This window comes from Rhinoderma darwinii, chromosome 1 (assembly GCF_050947455.1).
Source record: "Rhinoderma darwinii isolate aRhiDar2 chromosome 1, aRhiDar2.hap1, whole genome shotgun sequence".
In the NCBI taxonomy this organism is placed as follows: Eukaryota; Metazoa; Chordata; class Amphibia; order Anura; family Rhinodermatidae; genus Rhinoderma; species Rhinoderma darwinii.
The window spans coordinates 659,615,619-659,637,937 of record NC_134687.1 but is presented as its reverse complement, the minus strand read 5'-3'; the positions used below and the strand labels follow the sequence as shown (position 1 = coordinate 659,637,937).

Genomic DNA, 22,319 nt, shown 5'->3' with positions numbered 1-22,319 from the left:
AGCCACACCCCCCTGTAGACAGCGACACGCCCCCTGTAGATAGCACCACACCCCCGCTGTAGACAGCGCCACACCCCTCCTATAGATAGCACCACACCCCCCTGTAGATAGCGCCACTGAAGCTCCATCTAGGAGCGGAATCCCTTGCCAAAGCATTGCCGTCATTTTTGGTCTGGAATTGTGCTCCTAGAGGGGGCCCCTCACGTCTCTGTCAATATATGGACAGGGACAGTGATGCCAGGGACTGCTCCTGGAGTGGAATCTACAGCCTATTTAAGAGAGGATAATTTCTCAAATCGGACGTGCCACTTTAAGGGTATGTGCACATGGGGCGGATAAGCTGCAGATTTTCTACAAAGTATTTCATTGCGGGAAAATCTGCAGCGTGTTACAGCTGCAGATATGAGGATCAGATTTCAACAAATCTCATCCACACGCTGCGGAAAAAACACGCAGAAAAGAAGTGCAGTGCTGATTCTCAATCTACAACATGTCAACATCTCCTGTGAAAATGCTGCGGAATCTCCACACAGAAAATCCGGTCAGAAGTTCCGCAGTGTATACACCGTGTGTGGATGGAGCATAAGTGGGAATAAGATTTTACTCTCCAAGTCATTGTGAGATTGTTTTTCAGAACACATTGTACTTTATATTAGTGGTAAATTTTGCTCCATACATTCTGTGTTACATAGTTACTAAGGATGAAAAAAGACACAAGTCCATCAAGTGCAACCTATCCGACCGTGTTGATCCAGAGGAAGATAAAACCCCCAATGAGGTGGATGACTGTAATGTCCGTGGCTGCGGGCTGTCAGCTCCAGCCTCCCGCTGACAGCCGCAGCCACGAGTCGGCAAGCGCTGGCCCCAGCCTCCTCCTCAGCAGACGCTAGAGCTTGCATTCACTCACCTCCGCCGGAGCCCGCAGGGTGCGCGTGCACATGCTCGTCCCCGCTCCTAAAGAGGCAGCGGACATCATGAACGACCTTTGACCCGTGAGTACCCTGGGCTATAAGAGGGGTCCAGTCCCATAGTTCGATGCCTGAGCGTTGTGTATTCCTAGTCTGTCTATGCAAATTGGTCCCTTAGTCTTTCCTGATCCCAGTGTTTCCCGTTCCTGCTCCTGTTCCTATATCCCGTTCTTGCTATTGCCGTGCATTGCCGTGCCTGCCATTGCCGTGCTGTGCCTGCCATTGCCGTGTTGCGCCGTGCTTGCCATTGCAGTGCCTACCATTGCCGTGCTGGATACCACGCTTGAATGCCAAACCACGCCTGTCGTCACCTGCTGCCTAGTTCCTGCCAAGCTACTGTCCGTGCTGCCACAGGTACCCTCTATATCTACTATAGACATTGTCCTGCACCCTGTTGGCCAGCTGCCCTACCGCCAAGGCGGTACGGCCCAGTGGGTCCACAGACCCTTCGTGACAATGACAATTGTCTCATTAGGGGAAAACTCCCCCGACTCCAAATCTGGAAATCAAAATAAATCCCTGGATCATCGTCCCATCACCAGAATCTAGTACCCATAACTTGTAATATTAACAGGTTCCCGACCGCTGGCTGTATTTTTACGGCCAGCGGTCAGGGTCTCTGAAGTCCGCCGTATAGACTAATTACGGCGGCACTTCAGAGACTGTGCACACGCGATCGCGTGCACACAGCTCTATGCCCTGGCTGTTGCTAACAGCCATGGGCACTGGGCAGAATGTCAGGGGCCAATCTTTTGGCCCCTGAACATGTGATCGCTGTGACAACCAATCACAGCGATCACATGCATTTGTACGTATAAAACAGTGTGCATGCGATCGCGTGCACACAGCCCTGTGCCCACGCTGTTACCAACAGCTCTGGACACTGGGCAGAGTATCAGGGACCAATCTGATGGTCCCTGAACATGTGGTCGCTGTGAAAACCTATCACAGCGACCACATTTGTTTTATTTTGACTTTTCTGGCAGCAAATCTCCTGCCTCTTTTCTTCTCCTCAAACATTGTTTCAGTTTGAGGAGAAGAAGAGACTCCAGAGAATTGCTGCCAGAAGAATAGAGTTACAAAAAAATACAGTTACACTATAAAACAGTCTCTGTATAGATAGATTTCTATCTATCTATACAATCTATCTATCCATCTATCTTTTTTTCTATCTATCTACCTTTCTTTCTTTTATTCTATTAGAATAGGCAGGTAGGGATTATATAATTATATATATATCCACATATATATAATATATATAGCAATAGCGGTTTATTTTTTTGTTAGCGGTAGTGTAGATATATATACCAGTTAGTTTGTGTGTTTTATAAAAAAAAATAAAAAAATATTTGTTTAGTTAGTGTTAGTGTTAGTGACGTTATGGCGAGGAAGTTGTTTAGCGCCGAGGAGGCATACGCCATGCTGTGGTCTGAGTCGGAGACCGCATCAGAGATGGAACCTGTTTTGGGCAGTGACGATGATAGCGTCACTTGAGGTTCATCTTCAGGGGACGTTGTCCCTGATGCAGTTGAAACTGCAGAACATGAAAGCGCAGGGCCAAGTAGCGCTGTAGCACGGGACAGCCTGGTCCCTCCAGTCCAGGCTCTTGTATGGGCACCTGCCCCATCTTTTGGGCCTAGAATCCACGGATTTACTGCCACTCCTGGCATAACCGTGGACAATACAAATTTTGTCCAAATGGATTACTTCCATTTATTTATAATGGACGACATCCTAAATCTGATTGTCCACGAAACAAATTTATATGCCACTCAATATATAAGGCAGAAACCTTCATCCATCCATGCCAGAGATTGGACGCCCAGCAATTTGCAGGAATTCAAAATTTTTTTGGGGCTCACTCTAAATATGGGTATTGTCAAAAAGCCCTCCATTAGGTCTTACTGGTCAACAAGACCCGACCAAGCCACCCCAGTATATTCTGCAGTAATGCCCAGATCTCGTTATTAGACAATAATGAGGTTCCTCCACTTCAATGACAATGCACAGGCCCCCCCAAGTACCGATGCAAACCGGGATCGGTTGTTCAAAATTAGACAACTGATAAATTCCCTGAATAATTTATTTCTGCAACTCTACACCCCTGAGCAGAATGTAAGCGTGGACGAATCCCTCCTCAACTTCCATGGAAGACTTAGCTTTCGCCAATATCTACCTTCCAAACGTGCAAGATATGGCGTTAAGCTGTATAAACTCTGCGAAAGCGGGTCAGGATATACCACCGCCTTCAGGATTTATGAAGGGCGGGATCGCTCAATAAATGTTCCTGGATGCCGCCCTGATCTTTCCACCAGCAGCAAAGTTGTGTGGGAGATAATGCAGGCTCTGCTTCACAAGGGGTACCACCTGTACTGCGACAATTTTTATTCTAGTGTGCCCCTGTTTAGGCATTTGCATGCTGCAAGGACTGGGGCATGTGGTACCATGCGCAAAAATCGAATTGGTTTTCCACAGCAATTAGTGGGGAAGTGCATGGTAAAGGGGGACTCCTGTGCTTATGCATCTGAGGAATTGCTCGCGGTCAAGTTCAGGGATCGCAAAGACGTGTATGTGCTAAGCACGATTCATACCGCAGGAACAGTGGAAGTGAGGGAAAGAGGGGCAACATCGGACAAGCTCAAACCAGTGAGCGTGTCCGAATATAACAAGTACATGGGGGGGGGGGTGGATTTAAGCGACCAGGTTTTACAGCCCTATTTAGTAAAAGCGAAAAACAAAAACCTGGTACAAAAAAGTGGCCATTTATTTGTTAGAGGTGGCAATCCACAACTCATTTGTGCTCTACAAAAAAAACAGAGGCAGAGACACATACCTGGATTTCCAGGAGAAAATTATTGAAGGCCTCATATTTGATGTTCAGGACACCCAAGAATGCCCCCAGTCTGAGGATGTCACGCGACTGACTGAAAGACACTTCATCACTCGCATTCCCCCAACACCAACCAGAAGCAGCCCCCAGAAAAAGTGCCGCGTCTGCAGAAAAGACGGGCACCGCAAAGATTCCCGATATTTCTGTCCCTCACGTCCCTCACAACCAGGCCTGTGCATTGAGCCATGTTTTAAAAAATACCACACTGTTCTGAATTATTAGATTTTAGTTAATTCGTTGAAAATATATTTGCCCTACATTACTTTTTTATTTTTCCCCTGATTTTACTCCAAGGGTGAGGGACGGAATGGGTGGGGGGTAGATGTCATGTTTGCTTATTTTCTAAAGTTCATCTGCTGGAGAGCTCCATTTGCATAAACCTGCAATTTCTTATTTTAGAAAACCCAAATAAATAAATTCCCATTATACCCCTAGATGAATATTTTGGGATTTCTGCTTCAAGAGCAGATATTTTGGACGTGTTATAGAAACTCTGTTGAGTTTTGTAAAACCAGCTTTGAAAAAAAGCGATTTGTGAAATAAGCTTCTTCTATCGTCCGCCCTCCTACATCTCTATGTGATAATAAGGCACACATATTTGGTATCCCCATGCACAGAAGAAGTGGCAGAATGTGAAAGGAGATGAATTTTGTCCATGGTCTATACCGTGTGTGAAAAATAGTAGCATAAACTGACGCATTTGCTAAAAAAAAGCGAATTTTATTTTGTTCATCTTATTCACGAAACTTTCAGAGGAAAACGGGACTGTCTAAAAATATGATAAAACCATTGAAGAAAACCTTGTGGGGTCTACTTGTGTGAATGAAGTCATTTATGGGGTGTTTCTAATGTTTCAGCAGCATTAGGCCCCCAAGAAAACAGTATGCTGCTATAAAATCAAGTGCAGAATTCCTGGACCGAAAAGGCCAAAAAGCCTCCTTTTATGCCAAGCCCTGGCACATGCCCGCACAGTGAATAAAGCACACATATTTGGTATCCCCATGCACGGGAGAAGTGGAAGAATGTGAAATGGGATGAATTTTATCCGTGGTCCATTCTATGTGTGAAAAATGCTAGCATAAACTGACGCATTTGCTAAAAAAAAGCTAATTTTATTTTGTTCCATCTTATTCAAGAAACTTTCAGAAGAAAACTGGACTGTCTAAAAATATGATAAATCAAATGCAAAATTCCTGGACCGAAAAGGCCAAAAAGCCTCCTTTTATGCCAAGCCCTGGCACATGCCCGCACAGTGAATAAGGCACACATATTTGGTATCCCCATGCACGGGAGAAGTGGAAGAATGTGAAAGGAGATTAATTTTGTCTGTGGTCCATACTGTGTATGAAAAATGCTAGCATAAACTGACGCAATTGCTAAATTCTTGCATTTTTTTCAAATTTTGCCCACTTTAGAGAAAAAAATAAAAATGATGTATACTGACAAATGCCACTAAAACAAAGCCCTATCTGTCCTTTAAAAAGAGTGTAAAATTCAAAGATGAACTTTATTCACCTGCAGAGTTATAGTCATCTAAAGAAGCGCATAGCAAAATTGTAAAATTTGCTCTGGTCATTCAGCTGTAAAAAAGCCTGGTCCTTAACCGGTTAAAGAGAACCTCCGGTTATACTGACATTATATAGAAAACTATTATACTGCCGGAATGCCGATAATCGCCTTTCTACATGACTTGTATTATCATCGGCACACTCCGGCAGTATAATAGTTTTCTATATAATGTCAGTATAATCGGAGGTTCTCTTTAATATTACAAGTTATGGTACTAGATTCTGGAGATGGGACGGTGATCCAGGGATTTATTGTGATTTCCAGATTTGGAGTCGGGGAGGAATTTTCCCCTAAAGAGACAATTGTCATCCTCCTCATGGGGTTTTTTATCTTCCTCTGGATCGACACGGTCGGATTACAGGTTGGACTTGATGGACTTTTTTCATCCTTATTAACTATGTAACACAGAATGTATGGGAAGGTTGTAACGATCAGTAACTTCTTTTGTTTTCGGTCCGTTTCATTAGTCTATATAAACCTTCTTAAATGGTGATTATTAAAGTTAGTTTTTAGTCTCTACCCTTTACTAATTCCGTTATATGAGTCTTGAGGACACTATTTTTTCTTAAATGATTTGCAGCCATTATCAGAGACCTGCAGAAGTTCTTCGTTTGTGATCTACTAGTCTAAAGCCGGCCATACACTCTAGATGTCAGGTGAACCAGCGTTCCTCCCCTCCTCCATGTACATGAACGCTCGGTCGGGTGTGTATGTGTCTTCAATAGGGGAAAGTCGCTGCCAAACTCCTCTGATAGTGACTTATCTACTAACAAAAGGATCCGGCATGTTGAAATTCCGCAGCCCGATCCTTCTCTCTCCGGACATCTGACCTCCGGGGAGAGTTGGGTAGTCGCCTTATACATTGGAAAGTCAGCAGGTCCGGGCGACATACATCTAATGTGCATGACCAGCTTAGCACACTGGTGGAGAGTGATGACTGGCAGGAACATACACCTGGTACGACTGCCCATCCTCCACACTACAGATGAGCGGCATGTCACAGAATATGATTGTGTTGTTCCTCCCCACAAATGTGCCCAGATGTGTAAAGTAATGACCCCCACATCACAGATCTCCAGCAGCTGATCTCAATGTCTGTGGGGGGCTGATATTAACCCCTTCCATCATTGCTCCTTACATGTTCTGCACGGACAGGAGGTAAAGCAAGTAACGTGTGTTTGGAGCTCCGGCATCGGCCCCATCAGGAACATCTGTCACACTCTCAGATTTTATCCAGAACCACAAAGGAAAAGCTGTCAATCATTCTGTGTGGGCGGGGGATGCAGGACTCACAGGCTTTCTATAGGAGTCCTGGCAGCATTTAGAAAGGAACCTGTCAGTAAGTTTGGAGCCACTAAAACCCCCAGCATGTCGTTATGTAGATGGAGTTTAGTGTTCCAAACCTGCCCACCTCAAAACCCTCCGTTTCAGCAAAAGAAGTTACAAGTTACTGAGAGGAGTCCGGCGGGAATAATAATAATAATAATAATCTTTATTTATATAGAGCCAACATATTACGCAGCACTTTAAAATTTAGAGGGGACATGAAACAAACAATATCAGACATTACATAGTGACAAAGTTCATTTACAATTCAAACCTGGGGCGTGAGGACCCTGCTCGCAAGAGTTTACAATCTATGAGGAGTGAGGACCCTGCTCGCAAGAGCTTACAATCTATGAGGACATAAGGGAGAAACAAAGTGTAACAGTGTTTGTTCTGTACAATGGTCCGGCCATTTTTATACACATGCGGTGGTAACATAAAGCTGCATGAGCCGGTCACCAGCCAGTATCCGTGTATGACGGACATGAAGAGAAGCAGTGTGAGGGAATCTTATTCTGATGACTAATCTAAAAGGAGGGCCATGGAAAGGAGTCAGATTAGGGAATGTTATAGGCCTGTCTAAATAGATGTGTTTTTAGGGCACGTTTAAAACTGTGGATATTGGGAATTAATCTGATTGTCTGGTGTAGAGCATTCCAGAGGACTGGTGCCGCACGAGAGAAATCCTGGAGACGGTAGTGGGAGGTTCGGATTATGGAGGATTTTAATCTAAGGTCGTTGGCAGAATGTAGAGCCTGAGTAGGGTGGTAGACAGAGATGAGGGAGGAGATGTAAGGAGGTGCAGCACTGTGGAGAGCTTTGTGGGTGAGAGTAATAAGTTAGAATTTTATTCGGAAGGGGATGGGCAACCAGTGCAGTGACTGGCAGAGGGTAGAGGCGTTGGTGTAGCGGTTGGTCATAAAGATGAGCCTGGCTGCTGCATTGAGGATAGATTGGAGAGGGGAGAGTTTAGTGAGGGGAAGACCGACTAGTAATGAGTTACCGTAGTCAAGACGAGAGTGAATCAGAGCAACAATAAGAGTTTAGGCGGTTTCCTCCGTAAGAAAAGAGCGGATTCTGGAGATGTTTTTGAGGTGAAAATGACAGGAGCGTGAAAGTGATTGTATGTGAGGAGTAAAGGAAAGATCTGAGTCAAAAATAACCCCGCGACAGCGGGCGTGCTGCTTAGGAGTGATGGTAGTGCCACACACAGAGATGGAGACATCAGGTTTAGGGAGGTTAGTAGATGGTGGGAACACAAGGAGCTCAGTTTTAGAAAGATTCAGTTTCAGATAGAGAGAGGACATGATTTAGAGACAGCGGACAGACAATCACTGGTGTTCTGTATTAGAGCAGGGGTGATGTCACGGGAAGAGGTATATATAGGGTGTCATCAGCGTAGAGATGGTACTGGAAGCCAAATCTGCTGATGGTTTGTCCAATAGGAGCTGTGTAGAGAGAAAAGAGGCTGCTCTAGGACTGATCCCTGAGGAACCACGATAGCAAGGGGAAGAGGAGAAGAAGTGGAACCAGCAAATGACACACTGAATGAGCGGTCAGAGAGATAGGAGGAAAACCAAGAGAGAGCCGCGTCCTTGAGGCCAATAGAGTGGAGCATGTTAAGTAGGAGTTTGTGGTCTACAGTGTCAAAGGCTGTAGAGAGATCCAAAAGAATCAGGAGAGAGGATTTACCGTCCGATTTAGCCGCCAAGAGATCATTTGAGACTTTAGTAAGGGCAGTTTCTGTGGAGTGTAGAGTGCGGAAACCAGATTGTAAGGGGTCAAGAATGGAGTTAGCAGAGAGATAGCGGATAAGGCGAGAGTAGACCAAGCGTTCCAGGAGTTTGGAGATGAAGGGCAGATTAGAGACTGGTCGGTAGTTGGCAGCGCTGGATGGGTCAAGAGTTGGTTTTTTCAGTAATGGGTTTATAATGGCATGTTTAAAAGCGGAGGGAGATACCAGAGGAAAGAGAGAGGTTAAATATTTTAGTCAGGTGACTAGTGACAGCTGGGGAGAAGGACTGGAGGAGGTGTGATGGGACAGGATCACTAGGGCAGGTAGCAGGACGAGAAGAAGAGAGGAGCCTCGAGACTTCTTCTTCAGTTATTAGGTCAAATGCTGAAAGTGAAGAAGAGGGAGTGCGGGAGGGAAGGGGATCGATGTTACTAGGGGACTGGGAGATAATATCATGCCGGATGTTGTCAATTCTAACTTTAAAATAATTGGCCACTGAGATCTGTGATTGGCATCTGCATTTTAGGACTAAGGAGGGAGTGAAAAGTATCAAAAAGGCATTTTGGATTATTAGATAGTGTGGAGATTAGAGAAGTGAAGTAGACTTGTTTGGCGCGGTGAAGGGCAGAGTTGTAAGTTTTGAGCATAAATTTGTAATGTAGGAAATCTGCATCCAAATGCGATTTTCTCCACAGTCGTTCGGCACATCTCAAGCACCGCTGAAGAAAGCGGGATTGAGGCGTGTGCCAGGGTTGTCGTCGTCTTTGTCGGGTGGTTCGGAGTGTAGGGGGGGCTGCATCATCCAATGCATTTTTGAGTGTTATTGTAAACTTTGGCAGCCAGATTGGGACAGGAGAGGGAAGAGATAGGGGACAATGAGGACTGTAGACTGTTTATGAGTTTCACAGTGTTAATGGCATGTAGATTTCTGTATGTCTGATACGTAGGGATGACCTGAGGAGGCAGAGAATATTTGATAGTAAAGGAGAGAAGATTGTGGTCAGAAAGCGGGAGAGGAGAGTTAATAAAGTCAGAAACTGAGCAGAACCGGAAGAAGACCAGGTCAAGCGAATGCCCGTCCTCATGTGTAGGAGAGTTAGTAAGTTGTGACAGACCTAGGGACGAGGTTAAAGATAGAAACTGGGAGGCAGATGAGGAGATTGGGTTATCAATGCGGATGTTGAAGTCACCCATGATGAGAGTGGGTGTTTCAGAGGATAGAAATTGTGGAAGCCAGGCAGCAAAATGATCCAGGAATTGGCGGGGTGAGCCCGGTGGGCGGTAGACAACTGCCACTCGGAGGGGAAAAGGGTGAAAGAGTCTGAGGGTGTGGACTTCAAAAGAGGGAAATGTGAGTGAGGGGACCGGGGGAATGACCTGGAAAGTGCAGTGTGGGGAAAGAAGTATACCTACTACTCCACCCTGCCTGTTCTCAGGTCTGGGGGCATGAGAGAACTGGAGACTACCATAAGATAGAGCAGCAGGGGAAGCAGTGTCAGACAGGTGTAGCCATGTTTCTGTAAGAGCCAGAAGGTTGAGAGAGTTAGAAAGGAATGAGTCATGAATAAAGGTGAGTTTGTTGCACACGGACCGAGAGTTCCAGAGAGCACAGTTAAAAGAGACAGGAGAAGACATACAAGGAATGGCAAGAAGATTTGCAGGGTTTCTATGTGTGACCGGTAAGTGGTTGAGCTTGGCAGAAGAAAAGGGAGGACCAGGGTTGGGAGAGATGAGCGAGTAGCAGGAGAATGGAGAGAGACAGCAGATGGTTCTGTGATTTATGAGAGCGTTTTTTATGATGGGCAGTGGGATGACATCGGTTAAGTTGACTGAGGAAAGTGAATAGTGAATGGGAGCTGTACATGGGCGAGGCAAGGAGAGAGGGACTAATGTGGACTGTTTTTTGGCAAGGATAGGATTGTAAACCAAGAGCAGCTATAATGATGAGCGCGGTAGCAAACATGTTTATTTGTAAACAGAGTTTGAAATCTAATAATTAGAGCGTGTGCTAGTTTGTCTGGTTTGGTAATGCAGCTTACCTGTCACTTTCCCTGTCTAACTGCCAGGACACTTTGACAGTATGACACTTACACAGAGATGACTTCTGCCGTCGTGCCCCCCCTGCACGAGTGCCTTCCCCATATGCTACATCTAAATTTATAGGGAGTAGATGCTCAGATCTAGGCCTAATTAAGCTCGTTCAGCTATTAATCAAATCAACTAGACGCATGAGGTAAAAAACTATGCAGAGATAAATAAACAAACTAGCAGGTCAGGATGATCATAAAACTAAACGACGATCAAACACTTTGACAAAACTTAGAGATAACATTAGACTATATAGGAAGACAGGAAAGCAGAGTACCATAAAATAAAAGTTTCAGCTTTTTGAAATGCAGCTACAGCAGGGATGAGGTTCATGCAGGAATGAAATGGATTATATACCATCAAATAAAAGTTTCATGAGAGAATGAACATTACACACATGAAGCCGAGGACGGTGCACCTCGCTTTACTGCGCTCGTACAGTGTACTGCTCTGGGGATTATTTGTACCAAGGACACGCTTTTATAATCTGTCTGGTGAATGGAGCGCTCTGGATTTATTGGACAATTACAGGAAACATAAAGGATCTAATGTGATGTGAAAAGAGCAGAAATTGTGGAGCTCCTACATTACATGTCATTGTACACACGTGTATATGTACTGAACATGACGGTATTAAGACTTCAACATGGCCGCCAGTCCGGCCTGTGACCACAGTAATGCCAATATATATATATCTGTCTCTTCTCACCTTGTGATGTGCGCGGCCGGTAGTCCTCCATCATGACCTCCTCGTACAGATCCTTGTGTCCTTCTAGATACTCCCACTCCTCAATGGAGAAATAGACAGTGACATCCTGACACCTTATAGGAACCTGACACACACAATGATACAGTCATCACCCAGACACCTCCAGTGCTGTTACTGTAGAATTTCCCAGCATTCCCAGCAGTGTCACCTCTCCAGTCAGCAGCTCAGTCATCTTGTAGATCAGTTCTAAGATCTTCTCATGTATCCGGGAGTGAGGGGGAGGCTCTGTGATGGGGCTCTGACTACTGCTCCATCCTCCTGACTCATGGATGATGGGAGTCGTACAGTCACCCGATGTCTTCTTCACTATTGTGTACTCCTGTGTATGGAGAGAGACACTTCGAGAACTGAACACAGTATTCCCCCCTCAGTAGAGAGGGAGATTGTGACCCCGCTGTATAGAGCTCTAGTGACCCCACATCTGTAATACTGGAGACCTCACCTACAAAAAGACATTAAGAAAATAGAACGAGGCCAAAACTAAAAAGGAAATAATATTGGGGGGACTAGATGGACCATGTGCTCTCCTCCTGCCGTCATCTTCTATGTTTCTATATAGATGTCATCCTGATCCTCCTGGTTCCTTGTCATTCTCATTGCTCTACAACATTACTATTGCTGCATTGGTGACATGACACATAACTGACCATATTGGTGGTTGATCTTCAGCTTTTCTGCTGGTGGCTTCTTGACGTCACTTGGAAGGTCTGGACGCGGTTATACAGGACACTGGATTCTTCCTATTATGTATTGTCCCTTCCCTATGTATGACTTGTTCTATAATGTAGAAAAGTTTACCTCTCCGCTCAACAGGTAGAGGATCTCCAAGGTGAAGTCTAATATTCTTCTGCTCATCTCATTCCTGTCCTTGTCCATCCTTGGTGGGTCATTCAGGAGAAGGAACGTTGTGGAGGAGAAGATGAGAAAACTGGAGGAACTGGAGGATCTAGTGCTGCAGACGTCTTTATGAAGAAAGGAGAAGATGGAAATCATACAGGGGACAACATCATGTGTGACATACAGAACCTCACTTATTCATCATTGAGAGAAACATCTTCTCAGAGCCGTCACCACATGGAATAAAGGGGTATTCCCAACACGGACATTTCTCCCTAGGATAGGCCAGAAATGTCTGATAGATGCGGCTCCACCTCAGGCCGTGCTCGGCTGTTTCTGGAACTCCTATACAAGTGAATGGAGAAAGTCGTGCGAATACATAAACCTCTTCTAGATACTAACAAGAAAGACGCCAGTAATCCATCAGTCATGTCCAAAGGCGGCCATACCCATGACAACACTGAACGTCATGGTGCAGGGAGAAATACGGAGCGGGTTTACAGGCAGAGCCCGCTCCACACGCTGCGGGTGTATTACAGCTGACACCTCGCACTAACGGCCAGGATCAGAGAGAACGCCGATCTCGGACATTTAACTACTGTGGAATCTAAGCTTTTAGAAAGGGGGGGGGGGTGATCCACTCATTGGCTTCTCGCGATGTAATCATGGGGTGCAAATGGACGTCATGGAAGCCTGGGGGGGTAATAAAGTTCTGCCAACTTTCTGCTCCTATTAACCCCTTAATCTTAATCACGATATAATGAGATACATTAGTGTTAGGGGGGATTCACACGAGCGTGTATTCGGTCCGTGCGGGCCGCGTGGTTTTCACGCGGCACGCATGGACAATACAAGTCTATGGGGCAGTACAGACAGTCCGTGCTTTTTGCGCAGCGTTTGTCTGCTGCGCAAAAAGCGCGACAGGTTCAAAAACTCTGCGTATTTCGCGCATCACGCACCCATTGAAGTCAATGGGTGCGTGAAAATCACGCGCACCACACGGAAGCACTTCCGTGGGACGAGCGTGATTCGCGCAACAGCAGTGAAAAGGATGAATGAAAACCGAAAAGCACCACGTGCTTTTCTGTTTCCGAACATCCAAACGGAGTGTCTTTGCGATGAGCGAAGCGGGACAAGCGTACCGAACTTCACCGGGTTCGGCCAAACTCGTTTTGGCCGATCCCGGCAAAAAAATTATCGGTACGCGACGTCAGGAGATAGTCACTGTCCATGGTGCTGAAAGAGTTAAACTGTTTCAGCACCATGGACAGTGACTTGCGATCCCAAAATACATTAACCTGTAAAAAAACAACGAGGTTCTAACTTACCGATTACTCCTGTCTCCTTCCTGCAGTCCGACCTCCCGGGATGACACTTCAGTTCAAGTGACAGCTCCAGCCAATCACAGGCCAAGCACAGGCTGCAGCCAATCACAGGCTGCAGCGGTCACTTGGACTGCCGCGTCATCCAGGGAGGTGGGGCCCGATGTCAAGAGAGGCGCGTCACCAAGGACGCGTCACCAAGGACGCGTCACCAAGGCAACGGCCGGGAAGTTCTCGGTAAGTAGGAACTTTATCTTTTTTTTTTACAGGTTTTTCGCTGTTGTGTTCGGCATTCACTGTCGAGGGTGCTGAAAGATTTAGCTCTTTCAGCACCTTGGACAGTGACGGGCGTTGACAAGCCTCATCTCTATGATGCCGGCTGCGCGAAAATCACGCAGCCGCGCATCAGACACGCATGACACACGCAGCTGTCAAATGGTTTTTGCGCTCGCAAAACGCTGCGTTGTTTGCGCGCGCAAAAACGCAACGTTCGTGTGAATCTCCCCTTATAGTGTATTGTACCAGCGATCTAATCAGGACTAGTTCACGTCCCCCAGGGGTGTAATAAATATTTTTTTTAAAAACATTTTTTCCTCTAAAGTGATGTAAAAAACAAAATGATAAACATAACTGTGATCACCGCATCCGTAAAAGTCAAAACCATTACAATATAACGTTATTTACCCCGCATGTGAACGCCGTAAAAAACAAAACATGAATTGATGTTTTTTGGTCACCTTAGCGCCAAAAAAAAGTAAAATGTAGTAAAAAGTGATCAAAAACCTACAACCCGCCCCGCAAAAAATAATCCCCAACACCGCTCCATCATCGAAAAAATTAAAAAACTTAGGAAAGGAGTGAAAAACGAAAACTAAACCTGTCCTGGTGGTTAAGGGGTTAACCTGCGGTACGGATTATAAACACGCAGGATATCGGATTTATACAGCGGATTCGTTGCGCATTTGTTGCAGAATTTCCCCATTAAGTTCAATGGAAAAGTCAAGTTCCGCAACAAACGCCATTGTTCCCAGAATCCTCTGCGGCTCCACCGCGTGTTCACAGCAACGTTGCAGGTTACACATATATATAAAATAAGGTGTCATGTGACCCCCTGCAGCCAATCACAGGCTGGAGAGGTCACATGTCATTATAGGGGTCACCTGGACACAGCCGGAAGAGCAGGGACGTGTTGCTATGGTAACGCTTGGAGAGGTGAGGATCGGCCTTGTTGTATTTTTATAGTAGATATTAAGGAGGATTATACGTCCACCATTTGGGGTGAATATTCGGGGGGATTATACGTCCACCATTTGGGGTGAATTCCTTGCGTGTTGTGGGTCATATTCGCTACGTGTGAACATTCCCTTAAACCGCACGGTGAACGACATTAACAAGAAATGTATAAAAGTCAGTGAATAAGTTGTATGTACCCAAACCTCCCAACCGTCCCAGATACAGCAGTATGCCCCGGACTTCGGGTGTCAACTGTATCTGCATCCTCAGGACGCAGATACAGCTGAAGCCAATGCTGAAGCAGGGAACCGTCACCTCCCTGCTTCAGCATTAGTACAGAAGACTCCGCGGGCACAGCGCTACTTTAAGTCTTGAGCCCAGGGAAGTCCTTAACGTCACTGTTATATATGGACAGAGACGTAAGTGGCTCATCCTGGAGCAGAATCCCCGGCCACTGCGCGGCCGATGCTCTGGCCGGGGATTGCGCCCCTTGGGGGAGTACCTATGGCTACAGAGGGAGGTATCGCTATATGCAGGGAGTGTGGCACTAGCTACATGGGCACTAGCACTAGAGGCAGCTAAGGGGGCATTATACTGTATGGGGGCAGCTATGGGGCATTATACTGTATGGGGCAGCTATAGGGCAGTATACTGTATGGGGCAGCTATGAGGGCATTATACTGTATGGGGGCAGCTAAGGGGCATTATATTGTATGGGGCAGCCATGGGGACATTATGCTGTATGGGGGCATTATAATGTATGGGGGCATTATACTGTATGGGGGAAGCTATTGGGCATTATACTGTATGGGAGCATTATAATGTATGGGGCATTATACTGTATGGGGGAAGCTATGGGGTATTATACTGTATGGGGACATTATACTGTATGGGGGCTGCTATGGGGGCATTATACTGTATAAGGGCATTATACTGTAAGGCACTAGCACTAGGGGCAGCTAAGGGGGCATTATACTGTATGGGGGCAGCTATGGGGTATTATACTGTATGGGGCAGCTATAGGGCATTATACTGTATGGGGGCAACTATGGGGCATTATATTGTATGGGGCAGCCATGGGGGCATTATGCTGTATGGGGGCAGCTATGGGGCATTATACTGTATAGGGGCATTATAATGTATGGGGCATTATACTGTATGGTGGCATTATACTGTATGGGGGAAGCTATGGGGAATTATACTGTATGGGGACTGCTATGGGGGCATTATACTGTATAAGGGCATTATACTGTAAGGGTGCTGCTATGGGGAAATTATACTGTATAAGGGCATTATACTGTATGGGGACATTATACTGTATGGGGGAATTATACTGTATGGTAGCATACTGTATGGGGACATTATACTGTATGGGGGCATTAAACTGTATGGGGCATTATACTGTATGGGGGCATTATAATGTATGGGGACATTATACTGTATGGGGGCATTATACTGTATGGGGGCATTATACTGTATGGGGCATTATACTGTATGGTGGCATTATACTGTATGGGGACATTATACTGTATGGGGGCCGCTATAGGGACATTATACTGTAAGGGGGCATTATACTGTATGGGGCATTATACTGTATGTGGACATTATACTGTATGGGGGCATTATACTGTATGGGACATTATACTGTATGGGGACATTATACTGTATGGGGGCATTATACTGTATGGGGGCATTATACTGTATGGAGGCATTATACTGTATGGGGGACATTATACTGTATGGGGGCATTATACTGTATGGGGGCATTAAAATGTATGGGGGCATTATACTGTATGGAGGCATTATACTGTATGGGGGCATTATACTGTATGGGATATTATACTGTATGGGGGCATTATACTGTATGGGAGACATTATACTGTATGGGGGCATTATACTGTATGGGGGCATTATACTGTATGGGGGCATTATACTGTATGGGGGCATTATACTGTATGGGGACATTATACTGTATGGGGGCATTATACTGTATGGGGACATTATACTGTATGGGACATTATACTGTACGGGGCATTATACTGTATTGAGCATTATACTGTATGGGGGTATTATACTGTATGGGGGCATTATACTGTATGGGGGCATTATACTGTATGGGGGCATTGTACTGTATGGGGGCATTATACAGTATGGAGGCATTATACTGTATGGGGGCATTATACTGTATGGGGGCATTATACTGTATGGGGGCATTATACTGTATGGGGGTATTATACTGTATGGGGGCATTATACTGTATGGGGGCATTATACTGTATGGGGGACAAAATACTGTATGGGGACATTATACTGTATGGGGGCATTATACTGTATGGGGACATTATACTGTATGGGGACATTATACTGTATGGGGACATTATACTGTATGGGGGACAAAATACTGTATGGGGGCATTATACTGTATGGGGGCATTATACTGTATGGGGACATTATACTGTATGGGGACATTATACTGTATGGGGGACAAAATACTGTATGGGGACATTATACTGTATGGGGGCATTATACTGTATGGGGACATTATACTGTATGGGGCATTATACTGTATTGAGCATTATACTGTATGGGGGTATTATACTGTATGGGGACATTATACTGTATGGGGCATTATACTGTATGGGGGCATTATACTGTATGGGGACATTATACTGTATGGGGACATTATACTGTATGGGACATTATACTGTACGGGGCATTATACTGTATTGAGCATTATACTGTATGGGGGTATTATACTGTATGGGGGCATTATACTGTATGGGGGCATTATACTGTATGGGGACATTATACTGTATGGGGGCATTATACTGTATGGGGGCATTATACTGTATGGGGGCATTATACTGTATGGGGGCATTGTACTGTATGGGGGCATTATACTGTATGGGGGCATTATACAGTATGGAGGCATTATACTGTATGGGGGCATTATACTGTATGGGGACATTATACTGTATGGGGACATTATACTGTATGGGGGCATTATACTGTATGGGGGCATTATACTGTATGGGGGCATTATACTGTATGGGGGCATTATACTGTATGGGGGTATTATACTGTATGGGACATTATACTGTATGGGGGCATTATACTGTATGGGGACATTATACTGTATGGGGACATTATACTGTATGGGGGCATTATACTGTATGGGGACATTATACTGTATGGGGGACAAAATACTGTATGGGGGCATTATACTGTATGGGGGCATTATACTGTATGGGGACATTATACTGTATGGGGACATTATACTGTATGGGGGACAAAATACTGTATGGGGACATTATACTGTATGGGGGCATTATACTGTATGGGGACATTATACTGTATGGGGCATTATACTGTATTGAGCATTATACTGTATGGGGGTATTATACTGTATGGGGACATTATACTGTATGGGGGCATTATACTGTATGGGGGCATTATACTGTATGGGGACATTATACTGTATGGGGGCATTATACTGTATGGGGACATTATACTGTATGGGACATTATACTGTACGGGGCATTATACTGTATTGAGCATTATACTGTATGGGGGTATTATACTGTATGGGGGCATTATACTGTATGGGGGCATTATACTGTATGGGGACATTATACTGTATGGGGGCATTATACTGTATGGGGGCATTATACTGTATGGGGGCATTGTACTGTATGGGGGCATTATACTGTATGGGGGCATTATACTGTATGGGGGCATTATACTGTATGGGGGCATTATACTGTATGGGGACATTATACTGTATGGGGACATTATACTGTATGGGGACATTATACTGTATGGGGACATTATACTGTATGGGGGCATTATACTGTATGGGGGCATTATACTGTATGGGGGTATTATACTGTATGGGGGCATTATACTGTATGGGGGCATTATACTGTATGGGGGGACATTATACTGTATGGGGACATTATACTGTATGGGGACATTATACTGTATGGTAGCATTATACTGTATGGGGGCATTATACTGTATGGGGACATTATACTGTATGGGGGCATTATACTGTATGGGGGCATTATACTGTATGGTAGCATTATACTGTATGGGGGCATTATACTGTATGGGGGCATTATACTGTATGGGGGCATTATACTGTATGATGACATTATACTGTATGGGGGCATTATACTGTATGGGGACATTATACTGTATGGGGGCATTATACTGTATGGGGGTATTATACTGTATGGGGGCATTATACTGTATGGGGACATTATACTGTATGGGGCATTATACTGTATGGGGACATTATACTGTATGGTGGCATTATACTGTATGGTGGCATTATACTGTATGGGGGCATTATACTGTATGGTGGCATTATACTGTATGGGGACATTATACTGTATGGGGGCATTATACTGTATGGGGACATTATACTGTATGGGGACATTATACTGTATGGGGGCATTATACTGTATGGGGACATTATACTGTATGGGGCATTATGCTGTATGGGGACATTATACTGTATGGGGCATTATACTGTATGGGGACATTATACTGTATGGGGGCAGCTAAGGGGGCATTATACTGTATGGGGGGCATTATACTGTATGGAGGCATTATACTGTATGGGGACATTATACTGTATGGGGACATTATACTGTATGGGGGGATTATACTGTATGGTGGCATTATACTGTATGGAGGCATTATACTGTATGGGGACATTATACTGTATGGGGACATTATACTGTATGGGAGCATTATACTGTATGGAGGCATTATACTGTATGGGGACATTATACTGTATAGGACATTATACTGTATGGGGACATTATACTGTATGGGGCATTATACTGTATGGAGGCATTATACTGTATGGGGACATTATACTGTATAGGACATTATACTGTATGGAGGCATTATACTGTATGGGGGAATTATACTGTATGGGAGCATTATACTTTATGGGGGACATTATACTGTATGGGGCATTATACTGTATGGGGCATTATACTGTATGGGGGCATTATACTGTATGGGGGCATTATACTGTATGGGGGCATTATACTGTATGGGGGCATTATACTGTATGGGGGCATTATACTGTATGGGGGCATTATACTGTATGGGGCATTATACTGTATGGGGGCATTATACTGTATGGGGACATTATACTGTATGGGGTCATTATACTGTATGAGGACATTATACTGTATGGGGACATTATACTGTATGGGGACATTATACTGTATGAGGACATTATACTGTATGGGGGCATTATACTGTATGGGGGCATTATACTGTATGGGGGCATTATACTGTATGGGGGCATTATACTGTATGGGGCATTATACTGTATGGGGCATTATACTGTATGGTGACATTATACTGTATGGGGACATTATACTGTATGGGGGCATTATACTGTATGGGGCATTATACTGTACGGGGGCATTATACTGTACGGGGGCATTATACTGTACGGGGGCATTATACTGTATGGGGCATTATACTGTATGGTGGCATTATACTGTATGGGGACATTATACTGTATGGGGGCATTATACTGTATGGGGACATTATAATGTATGGGGGCATTATACTGTATGGGGCATTATACTGTATGGGGGCATTATACTGTATGGGGCATTATACTGTATGGGGCATTATACTGTATGGGGACATTATACTGTATGGGGGCATTATACTGTATGGGGGCATTATACTGTATGGGGCATTATACCGTATGGGGGCATTATACCGTATGGGGCATTATACAGTATGGAGGCATTATACCGTATGGAGGCATTATACTGTATGGGGGCATTATAATGTATGGGGGCATTATACTGTATGGGGGCATTATACTGTATGGGGGCATTATACTGTATGGGGGCATTATACTGTATGGGGACATTATACTGTATGGGGCATTATACTGTATTGAGCATTATACTGTATGGGGGTATTATACTGTATGGGGACATTATACTGTATGGGGGCATTATACTGTATGGGGGCATTATACTGTATGGGGGCATTATACTGTATGGGGACATTATACTGTATGGGGGCATTATACTGTATGGGGTCATTATACTGTATGGGACATTATACTGTACGGGGCATTATACTGTATTGACCATTATACTGTATGGGGGTATTATACTGTATGGGGGCATTATACTGTATGGGGGCATTATACTGTATGGGGACATTATACTGTATGGGGGCATTATACTGTATGGGGGCATTATACTGTATGGGGGCATTGTACTGTATGGGGGCATTATACTGTATGGGGGCATTATACAGTATGGAGGCATTATACTGTATGGGGGCATTATACTGTATGGGGACATTATACTGTATGGGGGCATTATACTGTATGGGGGCATTATACTGTATGGGGGCATTATACTGTATGGGGGCATTATACTGTATGGGGGTATTATACTGTATGGGGGCATTATACTGTATGGGACATTATACTGTATGGGGGCATTATACTGTATGGGGACATTATACTGTATGGGGGCTTTATACTGTATGGGGACATTATACTGTATGGGGGACAAAATACTGTATGGGGGCATTATACTGTATGGGGGCATTATACTGTATGGGGACATTATACTGTATGGGGACATTATACTGTATGGGGGACAAAATACTGTATGGGGACATTATACTGTATGGGGGCATTATACTGTATGGGGACATTATACTGTATGGGGCATTATACAGTATTGAGCATTATACTGTATGGGGGTATTATACTGTATGGGGACATTATACTGTATGGGGGCATTATACTGTATGGGGGCATTATACTGTATGGGGACATTATACTGTATGGGGGCATTATACTGTATGGGGACATTATACTGTATGGGACATTATACTGTACGGGGCATTATACTGTATTGAGCATTATACTGTATGGGGGTATTATACTGTATGGGGGCATTATACTGTATGGGGGCATTATACTGTATGGGGACATTATACTGTATGGGGGCATTATACTGTATGGGGGCATTATACTGTATGGGGGCATTATACTGTATGGGGGCATTATACTGTATGGGGGCATTATACTGTATGGGGGCATTATACAGTATGGAGGCATTATACTGTATGGGGGCATTATACTGTATGGGGACATTATACTGTATGGGGGCATTATACTGTATGGGGGCATTATTCTGTATGGGGGTATTATACTGTATGGGGGCATTATACTGTATGGGACATTATACTGTATGGGGGCATTATACTGTATGGGGACATTATACTGTATGGGGGCATTATACTGTATGGGGACAAAATACTGTATGGGGGACAAAATACTGTATGGGGGCATTATACTGTATGGGGGCATTATACTGTATGGGGACATTATACTGTATGGGGACATTATACTGTATGGGGGACAAAATACTGTATGGGGACATTATACTGTATGGGGGCATTATACTGTATGGGGACATTATACTGTATGGGGCATTATACTGTATTGAGCATTATACTGTATGGGGGTATTATACTGTATGGGGGCATTATACTGTATGGGGGACATTATA

At 44.6% G+C, this 22,319-nt stretch overlaps 2 protein-coding genes across 2 annotated transcripts in view; one reads left to right on the top strand and one right to left on the bottom strand.

Annotated features, from left to right (window-relative positions):
* The window catches only part of LOC142664324 (uncharacterized), a 251,955-nt gene that overhangs the window by 61,976 nt on the left and 167,660 nt on the right, over positions 1-22,319 (top strand). Inside the window, exon 8 of the mRNA XM_075843367.1 lies at positions 2,453-2,463. Coding sequence (XP_075699482.1) covers positions 2,453-2,463 — 11 coding nt within the window. The remainder of the gene's footprint in view (positions 1-2,452; positions 2,464-22,319) is intronic.
* LOC142664423 (uncharacterized) overlaps positions 1-22,319 on the bottom strand; it is a 39,515-nt gene that overhangs the window by 3,499 nt on the left and 13,697 nt on the right. The gene's annotated exons all lie outside the window — the stretch shown is intronic.